General features: G+C 44.7%; 2 protein-coding genes across 2 annotated transcripts; one reads left to right on the top strand and one right to left on the bottom strand.

The window, feature by feature from the left end:
- Positions 1-852: 852 nt before the first annotated feature.
- On the bottom strand, positions 853-8,946 carry LOC135915514 (zinc finger protein 26-like). The gene is made up of 2 exons (XM_065448628.1): positions 5,411-8,946; positions 853-4,209 (listed from the first exon to the last, which is right to left on the bottom strand). The coding sequence occupies exons 1-2, from the start codon at positions 8,471-8,473 to the stop codon at positions 3,487-3,489; spliced, it is 3,786 nt and encodes a 1,261-aa protein (XP_065304700.1). The 5' UTR covers positions 8,474-8,946; the 3' UTR covers positions 853-3,486.
- A 264-nt stretch (positions 8,947-9,210) lies between these two features.
- LOC135915515 (2-phosphoxylose phosphatase 1) lies at positions 9,211-15,767 on the top strand. The gene is made up of 3 exons (XM_065448630.1): positions 9,211-9,615; positions 9,746-9,910; positions 10,317-15,767. Exons 1-3 carry the CDS (start codon positions 9,516-9,518, stop codon positions 11,561-11,563), a joined length of 1,512 nt encoding a protein of 503 aa, XP_065304702.1. The 5' UTR covers positions 9,211-9,515; the 3' UTR covers positions 11,564-15,767.
- The last annotated feature ends 2,527 nt before the right edge of the window (positions 15,768-18,294 follow it).

Raw genomic sequence — 18,294 nt, 5'->3', positions numbered from 1 at the left:
CACGTACCGCAAATGGTGTATAACTTTGTAGAAGACACGCGGGTCCCAGCAATTGCTCTGTAATATTGGACGACTGACGTGTAAAAGGCGACGCACCTGACCTGCTGAGCAGATTTCTAACCATCGCCGACTGTGTTCACCGCTATCGTTGTGCTTTAAGTGTCACTAACTTTTCAGGGCACAAGTTCGCCCAATAAAGATTTAGTTTCGCCATATACAGTCTTGCTACTGTGTTCATCACAGTCACTACCACATGACAACATACTATTTATATCCTATATGCTACTACTACACTATTTTACTAAATCTTCAAAGCGAACCCATTATATTAAAGGCATAGTGACCCCTGGAGCAACCATCCGAAAACATACCGTCAAGCTAATTTTACTAAACACCTTACACAGATTCCTTGTATCTGCAGTGCAGGTTCAATGGGAAGAGCTTCAAGATTATGCAACACACTGTAAATATATATATTTATATTCATTGGTGCTTTTCCTTTTGATGCGCAATCTTGACATGCACAATTCTGCGCTTAGCGCCTGAAGGGGATACTTTCACCCCCCTTCCCCAGCGCAGAGTAGCAGGCTAGAACGTACCAGCTCATGCGAACCTCTCTGCCTTTCCTGTAAGTAAAGCCTTTCTCTATTTCAAAGCACTTATTTCCCCTCTTTATCAAAGACGATAACTCGCAATATCCGAGCAAGCGGTAAACCAGCTCATTTACGAGGCGATTACCTACCTGTGGCAAATACTCAAGGATGTAGAGGACCTGCAAGTAACACACACACTTCTCAAAAGGTAATGCCGCTGATTCTGTGAACCCATTTGAAGCAACAGAGGCACAGCAGCTGGCTTTAGAAACTTTAATTTCAATATTCTCATACACCCGGTGTTTTATAACGAAGCAACTGTGTTTGTGAAAATGAGATGATCTGGATGAACATAAAATGTGCTGTTTGCATATTTGAACTGATAATGAGTACAATAACCTTCTCGCACCAAATGGCTGCCATGGGTCTGGCAGCTGGCTCTTTGCCACAAAGTCAAAAAAGAACAAGCACGAACTATACAGCAAAAGACATCGTACTTGGGACGGTGAATATGTGAACTCGCTATCCATAATAAAGATAAATAAAGGCATGTGGCTCCTCGACCTCCCATATTTTAGGTGCCGCACATATGCTCAAGCTAAAAATTTAGTCCCGATGCACATTCTTCATTCCTGTGCTACTCGCAAATAATGTCTGCTACAGCCAGCATATGGCTGCAGCTCACACACTGGATTATTCTATTCATTGATAGCGTGGCTCAGTTCGACAAACACTTTATGGCGACAGGGTACAGATTGAAATGAGAGTTGTGGCTGTGTTTTTATCATGGAAGCTCATATCAGTCGTGAGCAAAACACATATACACCATTCCACTTAGAAACATTCTATATATGTCTATTTCGCATAGTGCATGCACTACGCACATGCAAGCGTGTACTTTGATTCACACAAGGGAGCTTCTGTTATTCCTGACCCTCTGCCAGGTGCCACTGATGCAATCCAAGTGAGTGACGTTGTAAATTACATTTAATAAGCCAAATTTGTTGCAATTAAAGGGAAGAAAGTCAATCTGTAATGAATGTTTAACACCGGATTTTCTATATATTTTTTCAAAGAATACGTCACAGAAAAGTAGTTTTTAGAAAAATTGCTGAAAAGCAGCTGCATGAAGGTAGATTACGCACTTCCGTGAACTGCATCTGCTAGAACATTTAAAGTGGAGATATTCAACACACTTTATCATGCCATTTGTGTCTGGCAGTCAACGTCGCCAGAAAGTACAGGGAGTCTGGTGAACATCTGAGCAGATGTGATAATGCTAGCTTGTGATATGAATGCATCAGAAAACCTAAATTTTTTGGATGGAAACTAGAAAGCTATGCCTCTAGTGGGAACAGTAACTGTGCTCACACCATAGTCAGACAGCAGGCCAGAGAAAAGTGTTGAATGAGCCATTGAATGCTGTTGTGGTAAGACAGCAGTAGCCGACAGTACTTCAACTATTCAAGTAGTACATAAAAGCACATGCTTTCACTCACCCAAATTTAGCAAAGCTCATCTGCTCACCCCTTGGATCACTCGAAAGGTATACCTTTTGTGTATTGCATTCCCTAAAGGACGCTCTGCATAAAATTAAGCTAAAGGAAAAGTGCAGACAGATTGCGCTAGGTTGGCCATATGGCATAAGTTAGGTGAACGTGTCGTCTTCCCAGCAGTTCAAACTTCAGTTGCATAACGGTCTATAGGTGGACGGCTGGCAATACCATTTTCTTGCTGCAACGGGTTCTGGCTTAGCAACTTGGCAGATTAGAGAGGTACGCATGGCTTTCAAGTGACGTCCAACTTCACAAACATTTGAAAAATTATGGGATAAACGAGAGTGAGGCAATGAGCTTGAAGGCTAAACAGTTTTCTCACTAATGAAAGAAATTAGATGTCAACAATGTTGCGCTGGAAATTTGTGATAGAGAAACTGAAGGTTACAGCATAAGTTCTTAGATCTTGTTTTTAGCTTGACGTCCCAGTTAGACCAGCACTTCTTACGAACACTCCTATTGTGTTATTCCGTACAAAAAAAAAGTACAGGTCGCAGTTTGGGGACAAGCACAATGCTTGAAGTTTCGAAATTCAATTTGGCATGGTCAGCAGGTCACACAAATTTCTGGATGTCTTCTAAAGATTGCAAACCATTGCAACTCAATAAAAGTCAGCCTTTCTGAAATGTTTCGTTGGCGTAGGCATTAAGCCATGCTCATATTCGCGCATCCAAGAACAGTTGTACCTGAAGACACAAATAAGCTCTACAAGCTCATATTTTACAGTGTATCATGCATAAAATTTGACATCAGACAGTAACCCCACTGCCTTGTAACTCAGTTACCTTGCCAGAGAGAAACATTGATGGAGCAATTGTAATTTGTTAGGTTGGTATAATTCAGAACTCCCCTACAAAATCAAGAAACAAACAAAATCAATAGCACTTTAAGGTATTTGTGGTTAATAAATGCTGGTATAATATGTTGCCATAAAAAGTGCACTTTACCTCTCAGACTGCAACGAAACAAAGAGGCATGCTATACTCTAATGTATCCAGTGACCATGCAAACATATGTACAACTTCCCTTGCACTCAAGCAAGGCACAAAATATAGTACGAACTCTATACAAACAGATTGTACACAGCTTTACAGACCACTTCTTGCAAACCATTCAGAAGTCTGTCAGTTTCTGTTAAACAACAGGCACTTTCCTTAACAGTGCTTTTTCACAAAACACACATTGTTTCAATGGCATGATGAGTTTGATGGAGTCCATAACAAGCTCCTATGATGTATGTCTGCAAGCACAGAAGCTGTTCAGAAGAAAGATGTTCCGAGTTTGATGGGGCCCCTGGCAAACACACATCACGTACTCTCTTCACAAACACATGTTGCTCAGAAGAAAGATGTGAGCAGCTTAATGGGGTCCTCGACAACCATGGCTGTTTCCGTGGCAGTCACCACCTCCTGCTCCACATACACTTCGCCTATCTCTGGATTCTGTTCTTCTACGAATACGATGGGTGCCAAGTGAAGCTGGTGCGGCTGCAGATGTTGCTGTAGCTGCGGTTGCTCTGCCCTCTTCGCCGGTGCACGAGGTGCCTTTGGTTTGTCTACTCCCGCCTTGGTGCGAGCGGAGAGGGGCAAGGTAGGCTTAGGCACGGCTTTGTGTGCGTGCTGAAGGTGCTGCTTGAGCTTCGTGTTGTTGACGACGCCCTTACCACAGAGCAGACAGTGCAGCTTGAAGTCCTTAGTGTGCACGCTGACAATGTGGTCCTTGAGCGTCTGGTGGATGGTGAAGGCCTTGCTGCAGTGTGGGCACTCAAACGGCCGCTCACCCGTGTGGGTGCGAAGATGCGTCTGCAGTGCGCAGTTGTGCTTGAAGGCCTTGCCACAGAAGTGGCACTCGAAGTTCCTTTCGGCATTGACGACCCGCTTGCCTGCACCGCCCGAGTGTCGGCACAGCTTGTGCGCCCGCAATTCAGTGGTAGTCTTGAACCGCACGGGGCACTGGTCGCAACCGTGCGGATAACGCAGCGAACGCAGCACCTGGAGAGACGGGCTCTTTGCCACCTCAGGGTGCATGTGGGTCACGTGGATGCCCATGGCTCGCACAGTCTGCAAGAGTAGGGAACGAAAACGGTTTAAAAAGCAGTGCAAATTCCAATTTCTGGGTCCACTTTTGTGACGACAGCTCTGCCACACTGCATTAGAACATTCAGGCAAAGCTGTTGTTGCAGTTTCTGGTGCTAGTACAGAATGCATCTTTGATGAGCAAAGAGCAGAGCACACATGAAAACAAGGACCAAGGCAGCGGAAACACCTATGTGCTGTGGTGTCATCTCTGCTCCTGCCCTGTTTTTGTGACACTAGCTTAAGCTAGAATCTCGAATTTTTTCACCTGAAAAAGAAGGTTACCATAACATTACCTTGGGAAGTAACAGAAAACTAAAATCTTCAAGTCAACAAGTTTTTACATTAGCAACAAAGCTAAACATAATACAAAAATGGACTGCAACATAAGAAATGGTACTACTGACAACATTTGACGCAATCATAAGCCACGGAAAGCACCTAGTTGGATCACTTCATGCAGAACATGGCACTACTATATGTAAAGGAACCTCTGACGTAAAGTAGTAAATAATGCTGGAGCATTCTCATAACTAAATTTCCATGCATAAGCAGATAGTTTCTACAGTGTACTAAAACCAGGTATTGCATAAACATATTTAGATTAACAGAGAGAGAAAAAAACTTCGATTGTCAACATTGAGTGAAGTTTTCTTTCCCAGATTTAGATTAAACTTTATAAGACTAGACTGCCAACCAGCCTTAAAGACCAAAGCCTCAACATGATGCCACTTCACATGTTATGGTGACATCATCACAAACACAATACTTCGTGCTGTATGTATTGGCAATCTATTAACTATATCAAATGTTGCAGATCGTTGGGTATGGGCGAAAATGCGCCAAAATGGCATGCTACAGTTCACTCTGCTTGAAATCAATACAAAGCGTGGTCACTATAAATAACATCAAAATCATGTGCAATCTTTCTTTTGCATGTATGCGTGTGCATGCAAATAAATTCAATTTAACTAGCTAGTTCTCCTGCCTCGTCTTTTTTTTTTTTTCTGCACATAATTGTTGGAGCAGTTATATGGTGCGCTAAATAAAAACAAGGCATACCTATGCGCTCACTGTCGTGAATCTTGTAACAAAACTAATGCAAGAGATCCTTGTACTATTGTGCAACCTTGCCATAACATTGCTTTGCCTACACGGCACCCACTCGACTCGTCATGCAGCTCACCTTGAAAGTCTTGTTGCACACTTGGCAGATAGACTGGTTCTCCTCAGCATGCTTCTGCTGGTGGTGCTCCAGGTAAGCCTTCGACTCGTATAGGTAGCTGCACTTAGTACACTTGAAGCCCTGGTTATTCTCATGCAGACGCAGGTGCCACTCGTAGCGGGAGTCAGACACAAAGACCCGACCACAGTGAGGACAAGGCTTTTGCTTGCCCTTGTTGTGCTGCAGAGTTATATGTCTCTTGAGCTCGTCCTGGACGACAAATGCCTTGTCACACTGTGTACACTGGAAAGGCATGACTCCCGTATGGGTTATGGCATGGGCCTTGCTTCGGTACAGGCTGAAGGTGGCAAAGGTGCAATCTGCTTCCGTACAGCGGTATACCTTGAGCGTGGGGAACGGGTTCTGGCCTTCTTCGAGGCATGCCGTGTCACCCATGTGCACCACAGCAGTGTGCAGCTGCTTCTTGCGCTCACAGGTGAAGCGTTTGTTACAGTGATCACACTGAAAGTTTATGGTTTGCCCGTGAATCAGGGTCTTATGCTTGCGAAGTGCAAACAGAGACTTGCAGGTAAGCGGGCACTGCTCACAGCTGTAAGTGGTTGAAGCATGGACGTTGAGGCGATGAGCCCTGAGGCTACCCTTGGACGAGAAACAGGACCCGCACGTCAGGCATGCAAATGGCCGTATGTTGTTGTGGGAGCTCAGGTGGGACTGCAGACCCGACTGGCTCCGCATCTCCTTGCCGCACTGTGGACACTTGTAGGTGTGCTTCACTTTCGTCGGCTTATAACCGGGCTGGTGCGTTCGAACGTGGCCTCTGTGCCTGGCCTTGTGAATGGAAACCAAGCCACACGTCTCGCACTTGAACTGCGGCACTTCTGGGTGGCACTGCACTACGTGCTCGCAGAGCTCCTTGTAGATGGCACCCTTGAAGCTGCAGAGGCCACAATGCCGGTAGATGTCTCCCTTGCATAAATTCTTGTGAGCAGCAAGGTCTTCCTCGGTAAAGAAGGGCTTCCGGCAGCTGGTGCAACGGTGCTGAGCAGTCTGTCCATGCCTCTGCATCATGTGCACTACCAAATTGTGCTGTCGTACAAATGGCAGGTTGCAAAGGTGGCAGATAACTGGGTCACTGTGTGATTTCTCCTCATGATTCTTCAATGCAGCTTCTGTGGTGAAGCTTCGCTTGCACTTTGTGCACTTGTATGGGGTGACACGGTTGTGCACTTTCATGTGCACCTGAAGCACAGACTTGAACTGAAAGCGCCTGTCACAAATCTCACAGTGGAACTTCTGCTCTCCAGTGTGCTTCACCATGTGCTTGTTCAAGCTTGCCTTGTTCTTGTAAACCTTTCTGCATTTGGTACATGCAAAGTATTTGATCGACTCCGTTGCGGCTTTTGAGGGACGACCGACCTGCTGAACAAGAGGCTTCAGCTGTGATCCTGTCAGAGGCAGGGAACGCTTCTTTAGAGCTTCCGGTCCAGCCGCCACCGGAGGTGTGCCCGGAGCAGATGTACCTTCAGATTCATCACTCAAATGGCTTTCTTTATCCGTTTGTTTCTCTTGTGCTGCCGTTGTGTGCTCTTGGAGATGCTTAAGGGCGACAAGCTTATCAAAAGTAACGTGAGAACACTTGAAGCACTTAAACACTATTTTTGTATTAGGAGGAGGCTTGGTGATCGGGCTTTTCGATTCTACGAGCGATTTTGGCAGCACAATTGGCTTCAAACCCTTCCCTGGTGTTGTCGTGAGTGGCTTTGGTGTAAATGAAGAAGAGACAGACTTCAGTTCTGTTATGTTACTCTCAATAGCTCTCTTCACAACAGCTGTGATATTTTTGGGAGTAAGAGAACCAGCTGCTGAGAGTGGCACGGGGCCAGTTTTAAGGACAACGCGCTTAACATTTGGTGACACAGAGGCAAGCATGTTGAGAACCGTGGGCAAGACTGTTGTCTCAATAGAACCTTTCGCCCCCAGAGCTGTTTCATCTCCAGTCAGGTTTGACGCACTAGCTGCAGTTGCAATGACAGACAACTTATCATTAGTGAGAGAAAACACATTTCCGATACGTGGTTTAGTATTGTTTCTCTGGGGCTTGGCCTTGTCTGGTGAGGTAGGCCCTACAACCTTTCCTGCCTTAACTGACGCTGCACCTATTAGTGTCTGCTGTGGCAAAGGATCCTTTCTCGAGGTATGAAGCTTGCAGTGTGCTATTGCAGTCTCTTTGCATGGTGTTATGTGCCGGCAATACAAGCAAGAGTACAGGGCCATCGCTTTAGTGACAGTGTTTTTCTTGGCAGTGACAGCAGCATTTGCACTGCTGTTTCCAACTGTATCAGGCTTTGAGGTTACATTCTCGGCAATGTTCAAATCTTTTGCAATGACAGTTGTGTTCGCAGGTGAAGGTCCGGTTGAATTCGAAATGACTATGTGAGTCGAGGTATCGTCATTACTACCAACAGCACTGGTGACGGCACCAGTTTGGCCGACCATGTAGGTGTGATCTTCAGTAGCGGCATCTGCCGTCTTCTCAAAAGCATCGTTTGAGTCACCTGTCAGGTCAACTTCGTCCACAGTGCTACTCGCGCACCCTCCTGCGTCCACAGTGTCAGCAGTCGGGTGGTTGCCGACAACTGTCTCTGGTTCAGGCGAACTCGCACTTTCGGGTGAACACGGGTCTGGTATAGGCGACGCGGCAGGAGAGGGGAGCTCCGACTCCACTTCGATTTCGCAACCTTGAGTTTGTATCTCCACTACCTCTGCGTCATCGAAGACTTCATTTGGCTCGTGTCGCCCGTCGACGTAACAGAAAGAGCTCGGCTTGCCTCCCGAAAACACGCGAACTTTCTCGCGCGCATAGGCCGCGTCAAAGAAAGTCTCTGCGAAAGGACGCCACTGTGTGACGCCGTCACCGCAGGCATCGCTGCGATCTTCTGAATCAAACCGAGCCCTCGAAAAATTGAAGTTTATTCTGCCACCTCTTTCAATACCCTCGGGAAACACCAAGTCGAGGGACATCGGCTTCATGTCCAAATCGACGTCAATGCAGACAGTGCCCATGTTGGCAGCGTGTTTCCACTAAAAGTCTGCGGATATCCGATCGGCTAATTTCATTACTTGTCACTTGCTAGGGTCCCACCGAAGCTCGATATGATTGAAGCGACGCTAAAGCTCGTCTGCTACATCTTTCAGCGGCGGCAATGCTGGAAGACAAACGAGGTTGCAGTGGTTGCAGTTATGCGCGCCGCAAGCTTTAGCCTAACGAAGCGGGAAGCCCGTGCAGTAATCAGCCTTTAGTGGGGTTCGTCGGTAGCGCTCGTTCTGTATGCTAGGTTGATAGGGCTGAATTTACCGTGGTACCACTACGACCGATGCGCACGGAAAGCCTCGCGGAGTAGACCAGCAGCTGAGGGTAGTCGTGGTGCTTGTAGTCGGACGACGCACATACCACCATAACGGAAAGGACACAGGCGTTCCAACCAAACTAAGCAGTAGATGGCAGCCCTAGCACAAACGACCTTTGTAAGCTCCAAAGTTCTGGCAACTACTAAGAAAAGACAAAAAAGCCGAGCTAATGCACCATCTTACTAAACACATTCCACTTAAATTGTATGGTTACGTTTTTTGGTAGTTCTTGGATGTATAGTGTTGCAGTTTTCGTGAAACGACAAGATATGCTGAATAAGCGTCATTGCAACTTGGTTTCAAGTCAGCTCCATCGGCATCGCAGACGCTATAAGCGAACATAGCGCCCCAAGCGTCGCTGAGAGTTTATAGACGTCATATTGTCTTTTTATTTCTCGCTTCTGCAGCAAACTGAATAGGACCTGGCGCAGCTGGCGCACTGGCGTCAACTGACGCCTACGTGACGTCCTCGCATGAATTTTCTCGTCTGTACAAACATTTGAACGCACCTGCGGCGCCCGCGGTGCTGTCTGTCTTTCTGTCGATGTGGTTTCTTTCCGGTGTTTCACACCTTCTTCTTCTCCCTTCCTTCCATTTTACAATGTTTGTTTACGCTCTTCTTACCGTCACGTAGTGGAGGCATGTGTCAACGTACGACAGTTTTTCGCGACGAGCTGATTTGACGCTAGCTAAGAGAATGGTGTCGCTAGTTTTATGGGTGACGAAGTTTCTGGCGAGGCAACGGCTTCTCTTCGCATCGTTTATCGTTATCTGGATCGTTGGCATGGCGATAACCAGTGAGTTTCACCTCAAGCAAAACATATTATCTCGAATTGTTCGAACCTATATGAGAACTTTGCACAACGCGCGCTGTGACGGTTTTCGCTTTCGTTGAGTGATGTTCATTTACCATTGCAACGTTTCCAGTATGCTTGATTGGACGCACTGATGACGCCAAGGCCAAGCATCCGGACACCACTGCCGTATTGTATAATGCTGGACAACACAACATGCAGCTGTCCCACAGCCTTACCAAGGCGAAAGCGATGAAGTATTGCAACCCGTACAATAGTATATCACTTTGGCAAGAAGGTGAGTCACATGCAAACCATTCAAAAATGTATATCGCGGGAGAGCGCGCATGCATAAGTCGTAGTGAATCTCGGCACACATTTAGCATCTGCATGTACCGAGAACGATTTTATTGGTGATGTCAGCCTAGCCCAGAAGTGTGCTAGATTAACGTGGGAAAAATAGAAAGTTGTAGCAATTTACATCAACTCTTAGCAGCAGCATTGTCGGTAAGCTATATGCTAGCTAGCTACATGTTATAGCTAGCATATAGCTAGTATAGCATATGCTATAGCTAAATGAACTGGTGAAACTTCTAAGCAACAGTGAAGCCTTTCCATTATGGTTCTCGGCAAAAGCTAACATACTTTCAGCCATGCAATTCCTGTGAATTTTGTGTGGTTATCTGTAAGTTTTTTTTTTGCAGGTAAAGTTCCAAGCAACAATTTTACTTTGGAAGCTGTAGCCATAATGGTGCGGCACGGAGAGCGCATGCCCTTGCGGCGAGTCCGCAACCAGCACCTTCTTGGCTGTCGCCAGCCTCCAAGCACGAGCTCACCTTCCAGCTCCAGGAGCAGCCCCTTGCATTCTTTCGTCTCTCTCATAATGAAGCACCCCTTACTCCCGCTGAAGAACATCTTTGCCACCATCGCAACCCACCCGAACCAGAGCAACTGCATGGAAGGCCAGCTAGTGTGGGAGGGTGTAGTGCAGCACGTAAACATGGGGGCCAGCCTCCACGATGCCTACCATACCGGACCATGGAGGCTCTTGCCAGATGACTGGGATGCACGCTCCGTCAAGCTGTACAGCACCGTCTTCTCCCGCACGTACCAGAGTGCCCTGGCGTTCCTTTACGGCTTCCTGCCAAAGTTCTCATTCGACAGGCTCCACCTGGTGCCCTCACGAGACATCAACTTCTGCATGGGACCGCACTGCGCCTGTCCGCAGCTCAAGACGTACGAGAGGCTCTTCACGCGCAAGACAAAGGTCATGCTCAAGAACCACCTGGCCGTTGTGCAGCTGCTGAATACGCTCGGCAAGGTGCTCAGCCCGCAAGGGAACAACTCGGAGTTTGTCGCGCCAAGGCCAATCATGGATGGATTGATGGGCTTCGTGTGCCAGCGCAAGCCGCTGCCCTGTGCCGACCATCACTGCGCCACAATGGAGCACGTTGGCAACGTCATCTCCTACGTGGACTGGGAGGGCCGACAGCTGTCTCAGGACTTGTCTTTTCGCCGGAGCAGCATTCTCAAGGCACACTACCTGCTGGCCCGAATTCACAGGGGACTGCGTGACTTTATGGATGGCACATCCAAGACCAAGTTCTTGTTCTTCTCTGGTCACGACATTAACCTGATCCCCGTGGCGTCGACACTTGGGTTTGACGATGGCACCATTCCCCCCTATGCTTCCCGCATTGTCTTGGAGGCATACAGCAATGCCAAGAAAGAGCGATTCATAAGGGTCCTTTACAATGGCAAGGATATGACCCGTCACACACACTTTTGCAAGAGCATCCGTGCTGGTGTCGACATGGAGCTATGTCCGTTTGGCAATTTCACCACTTTTCTGCAACAGGATGTATTCAAGCTGTTCTCGGCTAAAAGTTTTGCGGCAGCTTGCGGTCTTGATGGTGTGCGCTCTACGCCTACTGCTGCAAGTCCAGTCTGAAGATCAAGATTTGAATTGCTGAAGCAGCTCTGAAAGCGCAGTAGTGCATTTGAGTATGCCAAAGTGCGGTTTTCACATATTTGTGGGGAGACGACAGACGAGCCTTGCTGCAGTGTGAGGTGCGTGATATTTTGTTGCCATTGTTCCTTCAGCCTATAGGCTGCTGGTAACGATGGCCGTGCAATCGCTTATGAAAGCTGTGAATTATAAGTGATGGGCGCACTGTCTTAAGCCGACAAAAGAGGTACAGCATTGAAGGAAACCTATGGCATGTTCAAAAAATGCAGTTAGCTTCTCTTTCCAACTTCTGTAACATACATCTTGTCTCAGGAAGCGTATATTCCCAGAAAGTTTTTTGGAACAGCTATAGAACTCATTGAAAACCTGATGTCATGTTATTAGGTTGAGACGTGCAACACCACAGGCCACAATGAGTGCTTCGGGCTGTTTAAGTGCTTCGATTTGTCGGCCAAAGAGTGTGCATTTTTTTTCTTCTCTGTTGCATTTTAAAGTGACTTCAAATAGGTACGTCCAGCTTATAGGGGCTACCACCCTTCTGGGTTGCATTGTAAAACTAGATCAAATATGAAAGCCCAGTTAAAAGGGGCTGCTGACTCCATGTGACTTACGTAATCTCTCCCGGCAGCTCATGAGGGAAAACATAGGACATGTGTAGCCTCATTTGCTTGCTTTATTTTGCTTATATTTCACTGCTATTGGCTTTTATATTCAATTTGCTGTGACAAAATCCCATTTGAGTGCTTTTAACTGAATCTTAAATGTGTGTTCATTTATTGCTGGGGCATTCTCTTGGGCTAACCTTTTAACACTGCTGACTCTTGCATCCACTGATTTCATGTTTGTTATCTTCTTTATAAGACGCTGCATAAGTAATTGTGATTGTGATGGCTTCGCACGCACAATTGATCCCATATTCCAGCATCATTCTTGTTCTTTGGGCTTGCAGGTGTGACAGCATCAAAATAAGTGGCACTTTGGTGTTTGTCACGCCAGACAAGATTAATTTTCTTGTTTGGATGCACACAGCTTTAATTTGTGTGTTAGAAACCAGTTACACAACTACTTATCAGTTTAATTAGCGCAGTAGAAATGACGAGTCTCCATTTGCAAGGAAAATACCTGTGGTTAGTATTTTCTTTCCACAGCAGTTAATGCTAACTGGTTGTCATAAACATTCCAGTCTGCCCCTAAACTTAACATTGAACTCCCATTAAACACCGCCAAAATCAAAAGAATAGGAGATCATAGTTTCTACTCTTTCGTAGCTAGGACCGGGTAAATTCATGCTGCTTTTATAATACTTCTGTTAACTGATGACACAGGCATATTATTGTCACTTCTTGCTGTGGAGTTAGCCTTGGTTCTTGCAACGAAGATATTTAGTTTTTTAACTTTCTAGATTGCTTTTTTCGTTGTGTAGCAGAATGGGGCCAACTCGCCAGTGGCAGTACCTCTGACGCATTGTCAGCCATTGCTTATGTGCTGGAGACTGGGATGGTACCCTTGCTGTGTGATTTCCTTTTTTGATGTGCTGTGATATGTACAATTTATTATATACGCTGACATACAGATGCATCTGAAGTGAAATTATGTTGTCAATTACGCTTGTCCTGCAGCTTCCTGTGTGCACTTGCCACTAAAGAGTGCTAAGATTGTTCGTTACCCTTGCTACTGTTTACCCCTCAATAACGCAGCAAACAGACTGGCCTTTGTGCTAGTTTTACCATGTTGCCATTGCAGCAGGTGCCAGCTTTTGGGTGCAAGGCCATCTACCATACCATAGTTCATGGCAGACCACGCTCCTCATCATGGAACCTTTGTTTGGTAGCTCACTATGAGGCTACCAAACCTCTCAAAACTTAGCTGCTTTCTATAATGGTTGATCAGGAGTGAAGGAATTTAGCTCCTTGCTTATCACACAGCTCTCTTCAAAGGTGCTGTTTCCTTCCAGCATCTGTTTTTCACAAAGTATCGCACACTGTGGGTAAATTGTGTAAACATTTTCAGCTAGCTAGGAGGAAACCATGCATCCTCACATTACACTCTCCCCCTTTTAACGTGAGTGACAGTTTCCCCATTGTCATTTCATTTTTCTGAATTCATATGCTGGAGCAATAAGAACCTCCTGAAACACGCCATTGTACGAGTATGCTTGCCATTAACGGCAACGAAAGCTATGGCAGAGATCCACAATGAGGCCTCAACACCTGGCTCAGAGTTTCTTCATACCTAAGCATAATGGGGAGGCAGTGAAAGGTAGCAAGTGTGCTGTGTCATAAGAGATCAGTCTATTGGGCATTTCGAACAAACAGCTGAACCATGATGTTACTTCTTAGAAAATTTTACAGAGTACAAGCTTCCTTTTCTTATATCTAGTCAGAAATGGCTTGGGAATGAAATTTTAATCCTTCACTTCATAGTTAGCTTTTTTTTTTTTTTTAAGGGATGAAGTGACATATGTTATACAGAAGGACATGAGATTGCTGCGACAATAGGTCTGAACGCGTACATTTCATTGTGACACAGCGGCTCTACAAGTACTTTAAACTGCCTGAGCTGTAACGAGTACATATTTGTGAAATGTGTGCTAATTTTTGTACACATGTGTTAACGTGAATAATATGTACAGACTGTCCAAGAACAAAAAAAAAGAAAAAGAACCACACTGCGGTATATTATGGCTTACTGCAGTGTTACAAGCTGTAACCAATTAAAATGTGATGTTGTGTTTTCTTTTTCTTCTTTTTTTCTGCATAGGCTGCTTATGCTATACATATGCCATGTTGCACATGTAAGCATATGTACTGTTCTACAAAAGCGGCACTCTTCGCCAGCGCTGGGCAACACTCGAGGCATGATCTGTCCAAATTGCTCTGCATAAATGAAGTTTGCTTTGGTATATATCTTGCAGTGTGCCGGAAAAAAAAAAGATATCCTTCTAGAGAAAACTATTGAACACCTCCCTGAGGTCCCACAGACTTGATTACTTGGGTGCCGACATGCAAAAGCTTTCAGCTTTCACTATGTGCCCTGATTGCCTGACATAGTCTGTTTCGCACCCGAGCTGTATCACGTTGCCATCGGAACTGGCCATCTGGGATAAATACTTGTGCCAATGATCTTGAATGCCGCAGAAAGAGATTCAATGGGCGAGATTGCTCTCACCCAAAATCGGCTGCGGTCTCGGTGGTTTTTCAAGATTTGCAACAAGTTTGATGCGTGCCGCCAATATGCATCAGAAAGGTTACTAATCAAGAAGTGCCATCGCATGGTTCCTAATTTTACGCAACTCAAGGGCGCCACGCCAGCAGAAGTAGTTTTTATGCCTTGCGTTAGTAATCTTACTTCTGCACTTGTCCAAATATCGAAAATCTCTGTCATTGTGCAGGGAAGTGTAGTTGCTGTGCCAATTACTCCGTGATGCAATAGAAAAGCTGGCACGTTACATAATTCTGGAGATTTTGTCAATTTTTTGTTGGTGTATTTTCATACTGAAAGGCCTTATGTTGATTTCGAGAAGCCAAATGCTGACTGCAGCACAACAGTTGGGTGAATGTGAAGGGTACAGATTTTACAGGAACTGTGGTATGGCTCATGTGTTCTCAGAAATCGGTGGCGTTTCACTTTTATTCAGTGCTTGTATGTGGAATGTATTTCATTTTTTGAGAGAGAAAACGCAATTTGTGTGTCTGTGTCTGTGCTCCCTTTAGTGGCATTTTTCCCTTGCTGGCTACGTTCAGATAGACGTGCTGTCTCTTGTAGCCCGAAAAAAGATTATACGGCGATAAGTCCATATTGTATATGGTGCTTATACAGTTGCGTAAAACTCATCACGTTGTGAAAGCGAACATCGATGTAACTGTGTATATACTGGTTTCACATGCTGTCCCTGTTGATGTTGTTAACATGGGACTTGCTGCCGAGCTCCAATTTTTATGGATTGCGTTCCCTCCAGTTAGAGATGGCCATTGCGCTCTACTTTTACGTATAAATTTAAGGCATGACAAGTTGGCACTGTCACTGAGGTATAATTACAATCACTTCTTTATCTCTAAATATTCAATTCATTTAGATGTGTGGTGTGTTTCATGATGAACTTAGTCATGTTTTCTTAATTTCTTGGTTTCTGCATAGAATATATGCCTTGTATGTACAGAAATGGTAATAAATTGATATTTGTAAATATTATGCATAATTATTCACCAAATGGCACAACACCGTAACAACCACACTAGTTACCTTCAGCCAGCTATCCTGCTGTGCGTAGCCAATGACTGTGTGTGAAACCAAATGGACATACTTATTGTAATGCAAGCCTTCTAAGAACAGGACACGTTGTCCTGATTGAAGGTTCAAACCAAGGATCGTTATTTGAATTGGCTGTTTTAGGCATATACAAGGCGTCCCAAGTATATTAGGCCAAGTTTAAAAAAAAAGAAAGGATGCAGCGAAACAGAAAATTATGGCCACCTGAAAGCACAAAGCCATAAACGAATGCCTAATGGGTTTTTCAGAAACAAAGCATTGCACTTTGAAAAAGAAATTTTCCTAATCAGGGTATCGAACTCGGGACCAACACCATTCTGGAGCAGTTGTGCCAGGAACCTAACATATTGTTGAGTGAGGCTGAATTAGCAAACTCGAAGCGCAAGGATGATTAGGCTAATTGTTTCTGCAGAAATTCTAAATGTGGAGGATCTTTTATGACAAGACAAATAATACACTTGAGACAAGCATAAAGCACGAAGGCAATGCAGTCTATGCAGCTTAAGCCAATGCAGTGCTGCCGTTGAAGCATTCCTGCATTCTGGTGAAGAACACCCTTAAAATAGATATTCAGTGGTGTATCAGCGGGAATCGATTGCTGGCTATCATTCAATAAACAAAATTTAGCTGACAGTACTGTACAGTCTCCTTTTACATGTAGAACGGAAAGCATGCAAAAGGAATGCTTTCCCAAATTTATGTTTCGAGGCATTGCATTCTAGCAGTCACTGAGACTTGCGTAGCAGTCGCAAACGTACCAAAACATTGGCACTCTGGCGGGCACAACTCATCTGACTGCAAGTCGGATTAGTTTATTTTGACCATGTAGGACTGGTTAGACATAAGTATTAGAGGATAGCGTAGTGCTGCCATGGCAAAATCCTTGGCAGAAAAGAAACAGGGAGTGCTCCCTATTGAAAGAGGAATAGCGCTTGTTTTCTTTCTACCCTAGTATTTGTATTAACTACTGGTGAAAATTTCAAGACGCACAAAGTGGAAGCACAATTTAGAAGTCACCGCAAGTGCTAGGAAGGAAATAAAGTAGGAGGTTAGCTTATTACGTCAAGCAGCCAGCCTTTGCAAGCCAACTCTCTGTGAAGCCAACCTCTATGCCTTTTATCTTTCAGTAAGTCAGCCCGACACGTGACCCTGCTCAGCGGACTCGGCCCAGTGTGCTTGGTTCGCGGCAGCTTTTCAATGCGTTCTAGTTCAGGTGCCCCTCCCATCGTTTTGTGCGCAACCTCTCCTGGTGTGTTCGCACAACTTCAGTCCAATTGAGTCGTTCGTAATGCAATGTTAGCATTTATCATCTAGCTTTGCAACGTATGAGTCTGTCTTTGGAAGAGCGTGTGTTCAACTTTATTCATGGCTAGCGCTGCTAGCTGCTACATTTTTAGTGGAGTTAAGAAAAGGCATTCTCCCTCTCTCTCTTTCTTGTTTGTTCGTTCAATTAATGAATGTGACGATCCAATGCTAAGGCTGTGTCTAAACACGTCGGCGTTCTTCATCGCTTGCTGGTTGAATCACAATTCAAGCTCAGGCAACAAAAATACATCGCAGAATGCTTCAACCAACAACAATAGAGTTGAATTAATTCATTTGAGTTCATTTCAAATTTGTTCATTCATAGTAAAGATAGGCCAGCTCAACCAAACGAGAGAGAACAATAAAGTAAAATGTAAATAAAATTAGGATCGCGCTAGCGCATTGTTCACATAATGGTATCATTAGCACATTTACGTCACAACACTTAGTAAGTTCAAGGTAATTATTTATTGAATAATTAGCAAATCCTAAGTTAATAATTTTACTGTTACAATTTTTGCTGTAGAGCTGATTTGAAAACGTCACTTCCAGCTGCTACCTTTCGTGCTGCTTATTGTTCTGTATATAAATAAAAAGCGCCGCTGTGATGGATTTTTGAAGGTTACATAGCAAAAAAGAGCTATGCGAATGGTAACGCTTCGCATATTACCAAGAGATGCTTTTAAATATGCCGTATAAACGTTGTATTGACATTGTAGCCATGAAATGACGAACTAATAAATTTGTTAATGAATCGGCACTATTTATATACTAGTAAAAGAACCCAAATAGGTTGATTTCATATAAGCACGGAGGGCTTCACCTTTTCAAGAAAAATTGAGCTTTTCTACCATGGTGGATTCAGCACAATTATGTTCCAGGACAAGGACAAACTGAAGGAAAGCTGTGCATCACATCCCATCAAAATATATTCAATTTCATAACAATCATCCCATTTGGAACCATGGAAATCTGGTTTAATTGAATAAAGCATTCATAGTTGTTAATGAGGCTATAGCTATACAAAATTGTTTACCTCTCGCAAGAGAAAAGTTAGTTGCAACTACTTGCGAGCGCAGAATTATTTAGCTGCAGAGACAGACGCCTCTGCAAGCGCCAAATAGAAGGAAATATATACT

Source organism: Dermacentor albipictus, chromosome 2 (assembly GCF_038994185.2).
Source record: "Dermacentor albipictus isolate Rhodes 1998 colony chromosome 2, USDA_Dalb.pri_finalv2, whole genome shotgun sequence".
NCBI lineage: Eukaryota > Metazoa > Arthropoda > Arachnida > Ixodida > Ixodidae > Dermacentor > Dermacentor albipictus.
This window is presented reverse-complemented; position numbering and strand designations above follow the sequence as displayed.

Excerpts from the sequence above, each read along its gene's own strand:
- LOC135915515 (XM_065448630.1), top strand. The coding sequence starts at position 9,516 with ATGGTGTCGCTAGTTTTATGGGTGACGAAGTTTCTGGCGAGGCAACGG. Across the intron at positions 9,616-9,745 it reads CGTTGGCATGGCGATAACCA|TATGCTTGATTGGACGCACT; the intron begins GTGAGTTTCACC and ends CAACGTTTCCAG. Across the intron at positions 9,911-10,316 it reads TATATCACTTTGGCAAGAAG|GTAAAGTTCCAAGCAACAAT; the intron begins GTGAGTCACATG and ends TTTTTTTTGCAG.
- LOC135915514 (XM_065448628.1), bottom strand. The coding sequence starts at position 8,473 with ATGGGCACTGTCTGCATTGACGTCGATTTGGACATGAAGCCGATGTCC. Across the intron at positions 4,210-5,410 it reads TGTGCAACAAGACTTTCAAG|ACTGTGCGAGCCATGGGCAT; the intron begins GTGAGCTGCATG and ends CTACTCTTGCAG.